This window comes from Capsicum annuum, chromosome 5 (assembly GCF_002878395.1).
Source record: "Capsicum annuum cultivar UCD-10X-F1 chromosome 5, UCD10Xv1.1, whole genome shotgun sequence".
NCBI lineage: Eukaryota > Viridiplantae > Streptophyta > Magnoliopsida > Solanales > Solanaceae > Capsicum > Capsicum annuum.
The window spans coordinates 207350149-207368491 of NC_061115.1; the positions used below are offsets into that span (position 1 = coordinate 207350149).

Genomic DNA, 18343 nt, shown 5'->3' on the forward strand with positions numbered 1-18343 from the left:
TGAGACACTACAGTTCTCTACTGGAACTGATCTCTTAGCCAAAGGATTTCTAGCTCCCCGTCACTTCTTCCCGAGATGCAGACAGCTAGGAATTCAATTTCTTCATTTCCTTCTAGAATCGAGACTGTTAACTTCGAGTCTAGGATTCCACTGGCCAAATATTCTGTGGAAACACCTACTGAGATCCATGATGATCCACTCCACTCACCAACCTACCAACCTAGTCTAGGAGAGCTAAGGGTTTTAAGTCAAGATTTTCACATTGATAAGAAAACTCTTGGAACAAAATTTTATTCATTTGAAAATGTTTTAAAATGAACCTGGTTTTTCAATAATTTCACGAAAGATAAAGAAGAAATATCCAAGAAATTTATTATGGATTTTTAAATTCTGTCCAAAAACAAATTAATTTCTTTGAATAGTTTGAAGCATACGTTGAATATCATTAATTAGATTTTCCTTTTTCTAAATAACTAATGTTTCAAAAGTATGGAAAACCATAAATGGTGCGGATATCACCGTTGAGCTTCCACTATCACAAGGTTCCACAAGTACAACTCACCATCTTGGTATCAGAGCTTCCACCATATAATAATCAACTTCGAAATTTCCTTAGTAGTTCTTGCACCAATGGTGGCCGATTTATGGTCACAAGTTTGAGATCCTTCGTCCCTCAGTCCGAGAAGGATATGAATATTTTACACAAAGATTTCATGATGATCACCAAATTCCTCTACTTTTACAATTTCCCCACAAGTTCCATATTCAATGGATATTTTCATGAAAATTTGCTTTCCACAAATCGGAGGGGCTTCCATGGTTAGCTCTCCGAGGTCATTGTAAAGAGTCCAAGAATTGGGATTCAACGGAGGCTTATGTACCGGACATAGAAAAATGGTTCTGGCGTATTCCTGGATATCTAGCTTCAACAGATGCCGCCCAAATCTCATTTCTACAACAGAAATCAATTGCAGTCGCACAGTTAGCTAAGTCAGGTAGCCGAGGAGATTTTATTCAACAAATGAAAAAAAATCTCCAACAAATCAAAGCTAAAGTTCCCAGCAATCAACATTCAATGGCAAAATCAGACACGGATGATGAAGAAGAGATTCAATCAATTTGACATCATCAAGGAGTCATCAAAACATTGATGTCATGCATGACATCAACAACCAATTGCTGAAAATTATAGTGGATGTTCCTGTAGCTCACTGTAGCAACACTGTAGCAATAATTAAAGGTGTTACTGTAGCATGTTTTGGCTATAAATAACCCACTTCTCCTCTTGAGAAAAACACATTATTTTCTTTGGAAAAAGCTCTCTCTCACTAGAAATCTTGGTTAGAGTGTGTTCTCTCTCTCTTTGTAATCTTCAAATTTTTTTTTGATATTAATATCAAAATTCAATTTTCCTAATTGTGTTCTTTCTTTACTTTATTTAATTAGTTGCATCATTAACATAAGGTCGGTCCTGCCGCGTAATTTATTTATTGTACTTTGCATTATTTACATTTAAGTATTTATTAACTTGCTTCCTTTCCCTCCATTCTTTCCCCTTATCTTACCCTCCATATTTAAGAGCCATGGTTTAAACTTTGTACACGAAATAATAAGTACACGAATTAAAATTACATTTTCCTTCGCGTATCTTTCCCCTTATCTTATCCTTAGATATTCATGTACTTTTAAACTTCCAAACTTTACCTTCGTGTATCCAAAGAATAAAAACAAGAATAATAAACTTCACTTTCCCCATGACTCTGATACCAAGATAGTGAGGAAGATAAACAAAACATCTTCCAAAGTCTTTGAGTTGATTCCTTAGGTGAACCAATTCTTAAAGATGGGGAAACCATTCCTGATTCTACAAATACATTGATTTACACTATTATCAAGACCTTCATAGGTAGTCCGGGTATTTTTAGAGAAAGATCCTCTGAAGTACTTAACAATCTTAAGTGCAAAACGATCTCTGATTTCAGATGGTACAAATATTCTTTTCTCATGAGGATCTATGAAAGACCTAATGGAAACCTCCCATATTGGAAAGAAAAATTCCAAGATGGACTGCCTAACTCTGTTAGAGACTTAGTCAAAGATCTTCAAAACCAATACTCCAACGATATCATCCCTTATGAGAAAACCACTTATGGTCAGCTCACAAGTCTAGCCTAACAAGTTGCCCTAAAAATTTGTCGACAAGATAAGATATTAAGGCAACTTGCTAAAGACAGGGGTTCGTTTCCGTGTATTTGGTATCAGAGCCATGAGGGGAAGTAAAGTTTATTATTCTTGTTTTTAACTTGCTATTATATGGTATTGTCAAATCTATAATTTAAATAGTAAAACTTGAATCAATCTTTTAGACTTAGCAAAATCTATTTTATAAAAGGTTTATTTTGAAGATGGTACTGTGATCTTTCAGATCTACACTGTAGGTTGTTTACCTAAGCATTAATGGTTGGATTGCCGATAAAGACTTAGGGACTTGCAGATAGTTATTTATAACCTTTGGACTATCCGGCCGAAGAACTTTTTAGATAAAATGGGTCTAGCTAATACTAATAGGATTGAGACAAGATTTCACTAGTTTAATTGCAAGATCTGACTCTTCCATATAGTATTGAGTTGAATACTTGAACATTTTTCTTTATGGAACCCAATGGTCTCTTGATCCTATATATATATCCCCCTTAATAATTAATTAGCATATCTTATAAGTTTGATTAAAATTTGATTTTAGAATTTTATGTTTGATATTTACATAATAATTCTTTATTTCATTCTATTATTTATATATTATTATTTTATTTTTCACTCATTTTTTAAAAAAATAAAATCGAAAATATAATTGATGATGATGATTGAAGAGTATCTAACTCTTTATTTTTTATTATTAATGATAAAAATGAATCATGTCACAAGATCAAATAGTATTTTGGCAGCATTTGTAAAAAAAATTCTCAAATATTTAATTTTAAATAAATAATTTAAAATATTATAATAAATATTAAAATAAATTTTCTCTATAAAATGATTTTAGTAGGAAAAGTCTATTGACACATATCCTTTCACTCCTTGAAAAAGATTATCCAAACACAATTTGTTTATCAAAAACAATTTTCAAATGAATTTACCAAACACAAATTCTTTTTTTAAAAGCACTTTTTGCAAAGCTATTTTATAAAAGTGTTTTTCAAATAAGCAATTTTCTAACCGCAATCCCACACGAGCTCATAGTATTGAACCCAAGACCTCTTCTAGATTAAAATTAAGTTAAACCAATGGACTAATAATATAACTTATTTATGCATGTAATAATACTTAGAAGAGGAGCCTTAGTGTGACCAGGAGGTCATGGGTTCAAGACTGGGTTCAAGACTGAGTACAATATACCCTTGTGGCGGCGGGGTCCTTCTCTGAACCGTGCGCATAGCAAGCACTTTAATGCACTAGGCTGGCCCTTTTTTTTTTTACATGTAATACTGAATTTTTTATCCTTTCTTCTAGTATATCGCTTACTGATACATGTAATACTTAATTTTTTAATCCGTTCTTCTATGATATCGCTTACTGAATATTCTGCGGACGCCTCTGCCTAGAAATTAACTGTTTTGCAATTGTGCAACAAAACAAGTGCAGCAACAACAGACATTAATACACATTGAAAAAATTCAAACTAGAACTAATTCAGCTAAATTCAAATGCATATTATACAAAGGCGGGCAGAGATACTTAATACTTACAATAGCGTCAGAGGATCCATCTACGGACCACTGAGTAATATCACCTTTCTGAATCTTCAACGAGCTCGTCGGAGTTAACCGAAACGTAACTGAATCTCCGCCGTTTCCACCGCCGCTGGCCATGGTTGAAACGCCGGCGATAGTCGAGATACTGCCGCGAACGACGGCGGTAGAGGAGGGAAGATTGATGGAGATGAGGGAAATGGGTCTGATGAGAGTGTGAATAGAATTAGCAGGGTAGAAGTTTCTAGAAGAGTGAAGGTGTGAACTTTGGAAGTTTCGAGGGGTATTTAGAGTAGGAAGAAATCGTATTCGCAAGAGCCTTGAATAGAATTTGTGATAAGTAGTTGTAGGACTCATTTGTTCACCGGATGACAATTTGGACTTTGGAGTATACCTGTGGGAACATAGAAAATTTGTAGTACCAAACTTTTCATAGAAAAAAGGAAAAATACTCAACTTCGACCTTACACCCCCAACTTAAAGGATCTTATTATCCTTAAATTAATTAAAAGTGTAATTTTAACATGTTTGAATGCCTATCTGATACATATTTTCAGCCAAATAAAATATCGTATAATACACGCGTATTTTTTACATATGGAGCCCACAGTTCACTAAGTTGGACTCTTCACTTTCCCATATCATTGTACGAATTATACACTTCAATTATTAACTTTCTCAAATCATTCAACATTTTCAGAGTTGATTCAAAGTGTTCGTTTCGCCAAATTGTTAGTCGATTCATGTTGTTCATTTGCACCCAAGTTCATCGTAAATCACAATTTGTGTTTGGTCCTCACAAGTTGGACCAAAAATCTCATAACTTGGACCAGCTTCAATTTCATCAAAATAGGGTTTTTCGTCCTTAATCTACAATATCTAAGAGTAAAGGTTAGTTATTTATGACTTATAATTTGTTTTGTGTTAGGATTTTAGTTAGATTGTGGTATATTTTGTTAGGATTAAGGTTTGACTTTTGATTTTTTCAAGAAAAATGTAACGTGTGATGCTCTTTTGTTAATATGTGTTCTGATTGTGGTAATATTTGTGTTTTGATTTTGTTATGAAGCATATCTAGTTAGGGTTTGTCTTACAATGTTGATTTATGATCGAATTTTTGTAGATTTATTTATTTATGATCTGATTTTGCTACTATGTGGATTTGGGGTCGATTTTTTGTTACTTTTTTGTTACTAATGTTGATTGTTGGTTTGATTTTGGTTCATTCATGGCCTACATATGTTGATTTATGGTCTGATTTTGGTTCATGCATGACCTACATATGTTGATTTATGGCTGATTTTTGTTACAATGTTGATTTATGCACTACTGATGTTACTTGTTCACGCATGATCTACATATATTCATAAAGTTGACTAAGATAGGGGGTACCTTTACAGTGATAAAAGATGGACCTTTTGTGCTTGTATTGTTTATTTTTAAATTGTCCATAAAAGAATAAGAATATGGAGACAATAAGACGGAGTTGTTGGATGGTATGTCTTTTTTCACTTTAATAGACAAACACACAGAACAAGACTTGAAAACTTCTCTAAATTTTAGACAATAAAAATTTTAGACAATAAAAAAGCTGTCACTTTAAACTTGTCAATGTCTTTTGGTGAATGAATGAAAATGAACATTAATAATTTACTTCTTTGTACTGTTTTGGTTCTAATAATATTAATTTTGAACTATTTTGATTTTAATAATACTATTCTTTGCATATAGGTATGAGTAGGTTCACATATATAACTTTAAGATTGTATCATGGTGGGACCTCGTTATATGATTGTGAAGATACAAGATATGTGGGCGATTTAATGAGTGAATATTTTAATGTTGATGTAGATAATGTTTCTTATTTTGAGATGAAGGATTATATTAGAGAACTAGGGTATAGCCCTAATGCAAATTTAGTATAAGGCCACCCAATAGTTGTATTTTAGGAGACATAGATAATGATGTTATTCTATTAACAATATGCAAGTCTTTGCAAAATTGGGGTATTTTGAATGTATATGTGCACATGGTTGAGGAGGAATCTCGTGATGCTTTTTATGATGTGGGGACCACTGAAAATAGTATTGGTATAAAAATAAGAGGTAAGGAAGTAGGTGAGCCTTATTTAAAGAATGTGGTTGGTATAACTTTAAATACTGCCTCAAACATTACTTCCACATCAAATCCAGTTGCTCCAAATACTGTTGATCCTTCATATTTAGTTGATCATCACATTGATTCATCAAATTTTAAAGATAGTGATATTCTATAAAAGGATCTGATAAATCTAGTGATGATAATACAGAATCTGAAAATAAGAAAGCAATAAATTTGCTTGGAGAGGATGACTATGAAAGTGATGTCCATGAGGAGATAAAATAGCTTAGGGCTGAGCAAAGGTCTTTCTTGAGGAAGAAAAGAAGGGAGAGAATTCCTATAGAAAATCATGAAGTCCCTTATGGTCAAGCTGGACTAGATCTGGGATTTGCTGAGACTGCCCTAGTAAGAAATAATTTAGAAGGAAGGTTAGTGGGTGATAAACCATATTATGGTAGTTCTGATCCTAGCAGCTATGAAACTGATACATATTCTAGTTATCTTAAAGAAAGAGATAACATGAGGTTGAACCTGTCTAGATGAAGAAAAAAAAAATTGCGACTGATAGTGTAAAGTATGATCCTGATTGTGATACGGTTGTGTGGCAGCTGGGTATAACTTTTACAAGTGTGAAAGAGTTTCGAGTGGCAGTGACTAAATATGCAATTCAGAAAAGGGTTCAAATTGAAAAGTATATAAATGAGCCAAATAGAGTTAGGGTGAGATGCAGCATGAAAAACTGCAAGTGTTTACTGTATGCAAGTCTTGATCCTAAGTCCAATAACTTTGTTATTAGGACTTATATTCCAGTACATAATTGTGATAGAGTCACCATAAATTACTTATGCAACATAAGATTTTTGACCAAGGCTATAAAAGAAGATGTAATTGAGCAACCTAATATCAGAGTTTTCAAGTTGCAACAATCAATTAGAAAGAAGTTTAAGCTGCATGTAAGTAAGACCACAACTAGGAGAGAAAGAGCTAGAATTTTGAATGAGATTATGGATGATCATATTCTAGAGTATGGCAGAATTCTTGACTATAAGGATGAATTGTTAAGGTCCAATTCGGGGAGTACTTGTGTGGTTAAACCTGGTGAATCTAATAAGCTTGGTAGGCCACTGTTTGAGACATTCTACATCTGCTTTGAAGCAGTCAAGATGGCATCTAGGTCATGTAGAAAATTTATAGGTGTGGATGGTTGTTTCCTAAAGGAAGTATGCAGGGGTCAGTTACTGGTTGCTGTAGGTAAGGATGGAAATAACTACACGTTTCCACTTGCTTGGGCTGTAGTGGCAAAAGAGAATAAAAATATATGGAGATGGTTTATTTCTCTCTTGCAAGATGACTTGGGAGTAGGAGATGGAAGTGATTTCACTATTATGTCAGACATGCAAAAAACATTCTTCTATTAACTCTTTTTTATTTAAATTTATATTTCATTCTAGAAAAAAATCTATTTATGTATGCTTTTTCTTTTACTAATAACATTTATGTTTTAGGGACTTGATTTAGCTGTTAAGGAGTTACTACCAGGTTATGAAGAAAGAAAGTGTGCTAGGCATATTCTAGCAAATTAGTCAAAGTATTAGAGGGGTTTTCAAAGAAAGATGACATTTTGAAAGTGTGCTAGAATCACTTTTGAAACTGAATTTAGGGAAAATCAAGATGAATTGTCTAGGCTTGATAAGAAGATTGTTACTGATTTACTTTACTATGATAAAGTGTATTGGTGCAAGGTTTATTTTAATTGTCAAGTCAAGTGTGATTCTATAGATAAAATTCTATAGATAACAACCTCTATGAGAGTTTTAATTCATGGATTTTAGCAGTAAGACATAAGAGTATTATTAGTATGCTTGAAGAGCTAAGAGTTAAGGGCATGACTAGGCTAGCCTTGTTAAGTGAATTTTCAAGAACTTGGGTCAGTAGTTTTCTCCAATGTCAATTAAAGTGTTAGATAATAATATTGATAAGTTAATGAGTTGTACCATAGAATTCAATGGAGTGACAAGTTATCAAGTTATGGATGGATATAAATAACACTCTGTATGTTTGTCAAAAAGAGAGTGCAGTTGTAGATCTTGGATGTTAAAAGGGATACCATGTCAACATTCATTAGCTACCATGTTGCATAAGTTGTGCTACTCTAAAAAGAGATACATGTCCACTTACTCACATTTTATGCAACCAATGAGTAACACGCCACTATGGCCTATATCTACAAACCCTTTTGTTGCTCCACCAGTGATACAGAAACTACCAGGCAGGCCAAAAAGAATAGAACAAAGAAAGCTCGTGAAAGCAAGAAGTATGGGAAAATGCCTAAAACTGGAGTTACTATGACATGTAGTCAATTCCATGTTAAGGGTCATAATAAAACAGGTTGTCCTTTGCAGAGAACTAGTGTTGATGAGGCTACTCCAAAGGCAACAAGTGCTACAGAACCATTAAGCACAACAAAAGGAAGGGGTAGACTAAAGGTAATTTATCTATTACTATTTACTCTACTATGTTTTAAACCATCTAATACATATCTTTGTCTTTTGTTTATTAGAAATAAACAAATACTGATGATGAACCTGCTGCAAAGAGAGGGAAAGTAAGACCTAAAAAAGCACCAGTTTCATATGTTGCTACTGATTTTGCAACACCACCGAACTATAGAGAAAGAACAACACATGTTAACCCTTCTACAGCACCAAAAATCCCTCCAAAGAATGTTGGAGTGTTATCAAGAACTAAAAGTGGCAGAGGAAGGGGTAGAGGAAGTGATTATCTACTTGAAAATTATTTTACATGTTCTCAAGGTAGTACAACACGTGATGTTTCAAATGTTGCTCCAAGAGAGACTGTTGTTGCTGCTGCTTGAGGAAAGAAAAAAGGTTTTGGAAACACAAGTCAATATAAAAGACTAAGAATGACTGGAATGGGTGTGTTTCAAGCTGAAAATGGCTCCACAATCATTAATGTAAATGAAACATTCATAGTTCTTGTATTTTTTTCTTATAATTACTTGAACTTTAACCAACTTTTTTGTAGCCTGGGCTGCTAAGTAGGAGAATAGTGTTCACTGGACCTAAGCAAGTAATGAAATCAACAGTTGTAACTGGAGACATTGGGTTCAAACCTTTAAGTGGATTGAAGTGAAAAGGCAAGCAAACAATCACAACAAGAAGGCTCTAATAAATTAGAGATCAATCAAGGCCTTCAAATAATACAACCATGCATACCTCATCATTTTCACAGCCTCGAGGACCCTGGAAACTATAATCGTCTATTGTTTGCTAATTTGGTGTCACTTAGCTACTAAATTTCTTGTATGAAACAATGAATCTACTATTTTGGTCCCACAAAGATAATATTTTGAATCTGTTAAGCTCCTATATTTGAGACTCGTAAATGTCTTGTGTAAATGGTATATTTAGTTGATTGAATGCAATGTTAATTTTGTTATCTTCTTCAAAATTACAAGTTCTATTTTGTTGCTTCTTTTTTATTATTTACACAATAATTATCAACTCTCTTTATCAGAAAGAGAAGAGTGTAACAATACCAAAATAAGATCAAATTAAAGTCACATTGCCACAAAATAATGATCTATTACATACTTTGGTAGCTTAACATAGCATATTGCAATTCCATTTCTACACAAAATGACTCTCTACTACATACTATGAAAACTTAATTACATACTTTGGTAGTTTAGCATAGCATATTGCAATTCCATTTCTACACAAAATGAATCTCTACTATATACTATGAAAACTTAATTAAACTTTTTTTCGTGTTGCCAACTTGCATAACAAAACTAACAACAACAACACTTACACATATAATCATACGACAAAGGAATTTTCCAGTAAAGTTACATCCTTTTTTCTTCTTCTTTTTTCATTTTCATTCTCTTGTCTTTCAAATCGCACTTGCCATTCCCTTTCAAATTACCTATCACATTCTCATCTACTTCATCCTTCACATTTGAACAACTTGTCTAGATGTTGAGACTTTGAAATTTAGTCTGCAAATTTTCAACCTCATCCTTCACATTCATATTGTTGGGATTATTATGCTAATATTCAAGCTTTCAAGCTTATTCAGTTGCATCTTAACTCGCTCATAATTATTTTCTAATTCATTAATCTTGTTCACCAATCTTAGAAGAATAAATTTTGATCTTTCGTCTGCTCGTTCTAAATCTCTCCATCTAAAATACTTGCAATTCGTATCCTGAAAATTAAGAACATAAAAATAGATCTTTACACCAACATCAACATTAATCAATTAACCAATAATGAACACAAACCTTACAATGAGGACACGCCCAAAATCTTCTACCGGAATTACAATCTGATCAAGACGTCTACATTTGCAATAAATGTCATGTTTACATCGTACTTCAGCATTAATCATTAGATCAATCTCATCCATACACAAATTATTCAACTCGTATTTCGTCATGTCTAACCATAAAATTTTAGAAAAAAAAAAAGATGGAAACTTCCTTAATGGAGATGAAAAACTTCAAATTTGGGATTAATCATAAATGGAGAAAATGTATTTTCATTAATAGACCTCAAATCAAAACCTTAATAACAACATTACATGGATTAAACATAAGAAATTTACACAAAAATTACTTTTGTCTTTCCAAATCAAAGAGAAATTTGAAGAAGAATGAAATTTTGAAGAAAAATTTAGAGAGAGAGAGAGTCGCTAAGTTTGGATATTGTCTTCAATGGAGAATGAACAAAATAGGGTTCAAAAAAAGAATTTATTTTTTAAATTTTATTTTGGACACGTGGCGATCTTTTATTGAATTAGGAGACATAAAAAACACTTCATGTGTCTTTAGCGTGTTCGGTCATGTATTGTGCCATGGAGGTGCCATGTCGGCGCTCAAGGGTGTCAAAATTATACTTTTAATTAGTCCAGGGGGTAATAGAACCCCCTTTAAGCTGGGGTGTGTCTCAACCTTTTCATCTATAGTTCAAGGTGGAAATTGAGTATTTTTCCAATTTTTTAAGTCATTTTTCCTGTATTCGATAATTGAGTCAAGAAATATTAACTTAAAAATAGATTAAAATGAGAGATGGGAGTGACTATAATATATTTGTCTACTTTTTCTCTTGCTTGTGTTGAAATTGTACTTTTTCTTTCTGGTATAACTGTTAGAGATTTCAGAAATTCATATATTTGTCTGAGTATTATTATCTCTTTTTGCTCATCTTTTCATCCTATGAATGCTAACTATGTTGATATATATCTTTTATTGTGCCTATTGACCTCAAATAATGAAAACTTTTTGATAAATATCTCATGATTAGTGGAGCATATATTGTTTGTGGAGTTGAAACTGTGATTTTGGGGTGCTATTAAGTTTTATTTTAATAATGATTTTTTGTTTCTTTAGGTTTTCAAAATTGTGTACTTTCATAATTGATGTGATACGACTATCTGAAATATTGGGTTCAACGATTTTTTTCTCCTACAAATGGATCAGCGTGATCTATTCTGAGCTCTCGAAGTTATTGTGGGTTGCTCTCTCAGAAACTCACTTAAGTATGATAGTTTGTGTCATTTAACCTATTTAATTAATTTTTTCATTAAAATTTATTGACAAGGAATGTTTATTTAAAATTAAAATTTTAATAAATAAAAAAAGATATTCATTTAAATCATTCTAAGTAGAAAAGTTGTATTTCCTCAATTGAGTTGAATAATCAGTGTATGATACTCAATATTCTACTAGTCATTTGTTCTTATGCTTTAGCATGGTAAAAATACCATGATGTTATTCTCTGAAGTGCTTAGTTCAAAGCTAAAATATTTGCTTGTAGTAAACAGTCTATCAACTATCTCATGTGTAAGCATACTTCATAAAAGTGCTTTATTTGTTTATTTTATTACGATGGAATTCGTATTTGTTCAAGTGCAATAGCCCATAAATTATAGAGAGTAGGTAACTGCACGAAGCAAGCCCGTGGACCAAAAAATAATACAAGAAATTTTGCGAAGTATTTGAACCAACATTGAGAAATTTTAAAAAGTAAACCCAAAACAAAGGTAAGAAAATTGTTGTAAAGAAGAGAAAATATGGATGAAAAGTAGGGCGAAGCTACCCTTTGGACAGTTATATATGTTAAAATTATTTTTTATGTATATATAGTAGATGTTGAATCCCCTTTGATTAGTTTGTATGTTTACTTTTGAACCCTCTAATGAAATTCTGACTTCTCTACTAATGAAAAGAAATGCAATAAGCAGAGGTTATGCATCTGACAGATTTAGTATGCTAAAGTAGAGTTTAAATTTACTGTGTCATTTGATTATTATGACCTGTCACTTAATAAACAGTATATTGTTTACCTTGAAAGAAAATAGGCAGAGGATCTGTTGGTTATTTTCATGATGAAATTTGAAGATTACTTTTATGCAATAGACATCATTCTTAGACGGTCTAACTCAAGTTAGTTGTAGTATTAAATTATGCTTTGAGCTTTTTGAAAATTACTTTCTTAAATTTTTATTTATAATTTCAAAGAAAAAATTTAGTTAATTTCTGGAACACACTTAGTTGTTTCATCTCTTTCTTTGTTTAATGTTGAATCTTTCTTGAATTTTTTTTTATGTATTGTCTAAATGTGACAACAATCAAATTTTAATAGTCCTAGGGAGTCAGAAAAGCCACGTTACGTAGAGTCTTGATATGAGTGTAAAGCGCACCATATTTATGAGCAAGAGGCTACGGGTCGTTTTTAGGAAATTATCTCTTTCTTCTATGATCTATCGTGCTTACAGTATCTCTATCTGCTTTTAACACGTGCTCTTATGTGACAGTTGAATATGCCTCCTCGTCGAGCTAACGCCCGCAGAAATGGTAACCATCCACCCCAGTCTGTTGATCCTTTGAATGAGAATGTATCCTATGTTGAGTTTAGGGCTGCTTTTTAGGCGTTAGACCAAGCTGTGACTGCTAATGTTTAGGGCAATCATCAGGCTGCAGTCCCACTTCAGTAGAATGGTGATTTAGCAGTAGCCAGAATCAGAGACTTCATGAGAATGAATCCGTCAGAGTTCTTAGGTTGAAAGCAGGTGAGGACCCACGACTTTATTTAGATGAGGTGATGAAGATCACCCAGATTATGCATGTTTCTGAGGAAGAGAGTGTAAAGTTATCTTCCTATAAATTGAAGGATGTAGCGTATGATTGGGTAGTCATATGGAAGAATAGTAGAGGTGACAATGCAACTCCTATGAGTTGGCAGGTATTTCGAGATACTTTTCTAGATAGGTTCTTTCCATATGAAATGAGAGAGGCTAAGATAGAGGAGTTTATGAACCTGAGGCAGGGCTCGATGATAATGAAGAAGTACTACCTTAAGTTCAATCAGTTGTCTAAGTATGCCCCTGATACTACGGCTGATCCTAGGGCAGTATGAGTAAGTTTGTCACTGGAGTATCTATCCTGGTAGTCAATAAGTGTAGAACTGCCATGCTTATTAGAGACATGGATCTTGCTAGATTGATGATTCATGCTCATTAGATTAAGGCAGAGAAGTTGAAGGGAAGAGATACAAGTAATAAGAGGGCTAGAACAAGACAATTTGAGTATGGTCAGACTAGGTCTAGAGGGGAAAATCGTTCGCAGTTTCAGAATCATTCATCTATGCCAGCACCATCTTCAGCTAGCGCTCTTGCTCCCAGAGCTAGAAAAGAGAAGTGGGGTAAGTCCTCTATGTCTAGATCTCAGAATAGTATAAGTTGAAGACCCTATTATCCTCCATGTGCTAAGTGTGGTAAGAATCACCTTGGTGAGTGTTTAGCTGGATAGAAAGGTTATTATGGTTGTGGTAAGTTGAGTCATGGTATTAGAGAGTGTCCGCATGCTAAGCAGTAAAATAGAGATGTTCTTCCCCATACTCAGGCTACTAGTGCACCAGCTCCTCTAGGTTGCCCAGTCCCTCCTTAGGGTGCATCATCCAGTACCAGTGGTTGTCAGTGCCAAAATCGATTCTATGCTTTACCATCCCATCAAGAGCAGGAGGATTTACTAGATATTGTTAATGGTATGCTTCGTGTCTTTCATCTTAATTTTTATGTGTTGTTAGACCCTGGGTCAAATTTCTCTTATGTGACCCCATTAGTTGCAGTGAATTTTAAAATAAGTCCAGAAAAATCCCTAATCCTTTCTTAGTTTCTACCCCAGTAGGTGATTCAGTTATTGCTAAACAGATCTATAGAAAGTTTCCTATCATTATCTTTCATAGAATCATGTTAGCCGACTTAATAGAATTAGATATGGTTAACTTTGATCTTATTCTTGGCATGGATTGGCTCTATTCCTGTTATGTATCCATTGATTGTCGCACCCGAGTGGTGAAGTTTCAGTTTCCAGATGAGCTAGTCTTTGAGTGAAAAGGTAATTCAATGTCTCCGAAGAGTCATTTCATATCTTATCTTAAAGCCAAAAAGTTGATTTCCAAAGGGTGTGTCTATCATCTAGTTTGAGTCAAATACATTAAGTCTGAGACTCCAATAGTTCAGTCAGTAAGTGTAGTCAATGAGTTTCCTGATGTCTTTCCCGAAGATTTTTCCAGGGGTACCTCCCGATAGGGAAATAGAATTCGGAATTGACCTTCTTCCAGATACTCAGCCCATCTTAATACCTCCTTATCATATGGATCCCCCTAGATCAATGAGTTAAAATAGCAACTCAAAGATCTTCTAGACAAAGGTCTTATAAGGCCTAGTGTTTCTCCATAGGGTGCTCCCATCCTATTCGTGCAAAAGAAAGACGGCTCTTTGCGAATGTGAATTGACTATCGTCAGCTGAATAAAGTTACAGTAAAAAACAAATATACTCTCCCTAGAATTGATGACTTATTTGATCAACTCCAAGGTGCAAGTTATTTCTCCAAGATAGACCTTAGATCCGGCTATCATCAACTTAAAGTAAGGGAATGTGATATTCCAAAGATAGCTTTCAGAATCTGTTATGGTCATTTTGAGTTTCTAGTCATGTCTTTCAGGCTAACAAATGCCCCAGCAGCCTTCATGGACTTAATAAACAGAGTGTTCAAACGGTGGACATGTTTGTCATAGTCTTTATCGATGATATTCTTGTCTATTTTGTAACGAGGATGATCATGCAAACCACCTTAGAATTGTATTGCAAACTCTTAAAGATCACCAGTTGTTCGCTAAATTCAACAAGTGTGAATTTTGACTAAGGTCAGTAGCTTTTCTTGGTCATATTGTTTCCAGTGAGGGTATTAGAATTGATCCCCAAAAGACAGAAGCCATAAGAAATTGGCATAGACCTATTTCTCCGCCAGACATTAGGAGTTTCTTGGGTTTAGTTGACTATTACAGGCATTTTGTTGAGGGTTTCTCGTCAATTATGAATCCTATGTCTAGATTGACCCAAAAGAAAGTTAAGTTTCAGTGGTCAGATTCCTGAGAAAAGAGTTTTCAAGAGTTGAAGACTGGACTCACTTCAGCCCCAGTGTTAGCGTTACCTGATAGTACAGATGGTTTTGTTGTTTATTGTGATGTCTCTAGAGTTGGTTTGGGTTATGTTTTGATGCAGAGAGATAAGGTTATATCCTATACCTCTATACAGTTAAAGCCTCACAAAAAGAATTACCCGGCCCATGATCTTGAGTTAGTTATTGTTGTATTTGCTTTGAAAATCTGGAGACATTATTTGTATGCGGTGCATGTTGATGTGTTTACGGATCACAAAAGCTTGCAGTATGTATTTACCCAGAGGGAGTTAAATCTTCGGCAGAGAAGGTGGTTAGAATTATTGAAAGATTATGATATGAGTGTGTTATATCATCCGGACAAGGCCAATGTAGTGGCAGACGCCCTTAGTAGATTGTCTATGGGCAGTGTTGCTCATGTGGAGAATGATAAGAAAGAGTTAGATCTAGAAGTTCATCGGTTAGCTAGATTGGATGTGAGATTGGTTGATTCAGCTGAAGGGAATGTTTGGGTTTAGAGTAGTTCTGAATATTCTTTGGTTTCAGAAGTGAAAGAGAAACAATATAAGGATGCTAGCTTGGTCAAACTAAAAGAGTCAATTAAAGAACAAATGGTAGAGGTTTTCTCCCAAGGGGGAGATGGTGTGTTGAGATAATAAAGTAGATTATGTGTGCCATGCGTTGATGATTTGAGATAGTGGATTATAAAGGAAGCGCATGGTGCACGTTATTCCATTCATCCAGGAGCCACCAAGATATACCACGACTTGCGGGAAATCTATTGGTGGAGTGGTATGAAGAGAGATAGCAGATTTTGTAACAAAGTGCTCTACTTGTCAACAGGTTAAGGTAGAGCACCAAAGACCTGGTAGTATGTTGCAAGAGTTTGGTATCCCCACTTGGAAGTGGAAAGAGGTGAATATGGACTTTATAACTGGTTTACCCCATTCACGTCGTCAGCATAATTTGATTTGGGTTATTATAGACAGATTGACTAAGTCAGTGCATTTTCTACCAGTTCACACGTCTTACACACCTGAAGATTATGCTAAGCTTTATATCAGAGAGTTGGTTAGATTGTAAGGAGTTCCTTTATCTATCATCTCAGATAGGGGTACTCAATTTACCTCTCAGTTTTCGAAAGCCTTTCAGAAGGGTCTTGGTACCCAAGTTCATCTTAGTTTAGCTTTTCATCAGAGAGAGACTCCGGGCTGCTCAGAGCTGACAAAAGTCTTATGCTGATGTTTGTAGAAAGGATCTTGAGTTTGAGATCGATGACTATATCTATAGAAAGGATCTTGAGTTTGAGATCGATGACTATATCTATCTCAAGATATCTCCCATAAAGGGAGTGAAGAGTTTGGCAAGAAAGAAAAACCCAGTTCCCGCTATGTCGGTCCGTTCAGGATTCTCAGTCATCTAGGCAAGGTAGCTTATGAGCTCGAATTGCCTTCAGATTTAGCCTCAGTTTATCTGGTCTTCCATGTATCCTTGCTCAATAAGTGCGTAGGTGACCTAGTAGGTTAGTCCCTATTCAGAGCGTTGATGTTCAGAACAGTCTCTCTTATGAAGAGATTTCAATCGAAATCTTAGACTATCAGACTCGTCGATTGAGGAACAAAGAGGTCCCTCTAGTTAAGGTTCTTTGGTGAAATCAGTCCGTCGAGGGAGCTACTTGGGAAGAAGAAGCAGATATGCATACCAAGTATCTTTATCTCTTCTCCGCTGATTCAGATCAAGCTCAAGGTAATAGTTCGCCTTAAGCTTATTCAGTTTCATGAAACTTCGGTACGGTAATTTTGGTATTCGATTTTTAAAAACATTATATCATTACCATACCATATTAATTCGGTATGGTTCGGTATTTTGACGTTTGGTTTTGGTATTTTGTGGTATGGTAATCGGTAACCATAGTTTGTACAACTTCAACAATATATACCCGTATACTAGAGTATTATTACTTCGACTTTTCAAAAGCACGTCTTAATTGCATCATTAATACACATTACACATGTAGAAATATTGAAAAAGAAGTACAAACAATTCTTTTTATTAGTCAATTATACAAAAAAAAATATTTCAATCAAGTTACAGTAGCGAAAGTTTCAATGTCTAAACATTTTTATACTAATACTAAGTATTATATTTGTGTGTGTGTGTGTGTATAAATATATAAAAGTTATTTATGTAACTATATATACTTCGGTATGGTATAAAGTATTTCGGTATGTTATTTGTAAATACCGAATACCATACCATATACCAAAAAAATTTAAAATGTATACCATATATCATACCAAATACTATAATACCAAAATCACGGTATCAAAAATTTTGGTTCGGTATGGTAATTCGGTATATACCATACCATGCCTAGCGCTACGTAACACTGTCTTCATGTAAATATTGTAACTGAGTCTTTTTAAGAATTAATCTCACAACAACTAATAGCTATAAAAACATGAAAACAACTTTACAGTTAATAAAAACATAGCTACAAAAACATGAAAACAATATATGTAACACAAATCTAATCATAAAAAAAAAAAAAACTCTACAGTTTACAAAATAACTTTTTTAATGCAACAAAATAGCGTATTACCTTTTTTTGTCTGAATGATTAGCTTTGCAATTGAAGCCATGTATTACTACATATTTATATTTTACATATTCTGTCTCAGTTCTCCATTGACCAGAGTACCTCAAAAGAATAGCAATATTCATTTTCTTGAATTCGATTTTTTTTCTTTAAAACGATCGACAAATAGGTGATTGATTTGTTTTTGTTTTGTACTTTTCTTCTGATTTGTTTTTAATGTATTTGTATAATTCAAAATTTGAATTTCAATAATTGTTACTTAATTTAAAGGATAAAGTAATCCACTTAATAAATTGGTTGAGTTAATTGCGTTCTTACAGGAAGGGAATCAATTATTACCTTTTTTAACGGCAGTAACAAATTAACATATACACAAAATGCTATGTATATGTCAACTATGTTAT

The 18343-nt window shown here is 33.9% G+C and overlaps 3 protein-coding genes across 10 annotated transcripts in view; 1 reads left to right on the plus strand and 2 right to left on the minus strand.

The window, feature by feature from the left end:
- LOC107871143 (macro domain-containing protein VPA0103) overlaps positions 1-4241 on the minus strand; it is a 17353-nt gene extending 13112 nt beyond the window's left edge. For 4 of the 7 annotated variants that reach the window (XM_047412675.1, XM_047412677.1, XM_047412678.1 and 1 more), the window contains exon 1: positions 3747-4187. In XM_047412675.1, the coding sequence (XP_047268631.1) occupies positions 3747-4106 (360 nt within the window). In that variant the 5' untranslated portion in view covers positions 4107-4187. Of the gene's footprint in view, positions 1-3746 lie in introns of all 7 variants that reach the window. The other 3 variants (XM_016717951.2, XM_047412674.1, XM_047412676.1) reach the window with 3 other exon arrangements.
- Positions 4242-6388: 2147 nt separating this feature from the next.
- Positions 6389-7267, plus strand: LOC124898617. Its single transcript, XM_047412249.1, has one exon. The coding sequence runs from the start codon at positions 6389-6391 to the stop codon at positions 7265-7267; it is 879 nt and encodes a 292-aa protein (XP_047268205.1).
- Positions 7268-9732: 2465 nt separating this feature from the next.
- Positions 9733-10451, minus strand: LOC124898753. 2 transcript variants are annotated; one of them, XR_007055522.1, is made up of 2 exons: positions 10159-10451; positions 9733-10082 (listed from the first exon to the last, which is right to left on the minus strand). XR_007055522.1 is itself a non-coding variant. In XM_047412680.1 (2 exons), the coding sequence occupies exons 1-2, from the start codon at positions 10311-10313 to the stop codon at positions 9903-9905; spliced, it is 330 nt and encodes a 109-aa protein (XP_047268636.1). In that variant the 5' UTR covers positions 10314-10451; the 3' UTR covers positions 9733-9902. The 2 variants fall into 2 exon arrangements, 1 of the variants encoding a protein (XP_047268636.1); XM_047412680.1 differs by having other exon boundaries at positions 10164-10451.
- Between the last annotated feature and the right edge of the window lie 7892 nt (positions 10452-18343).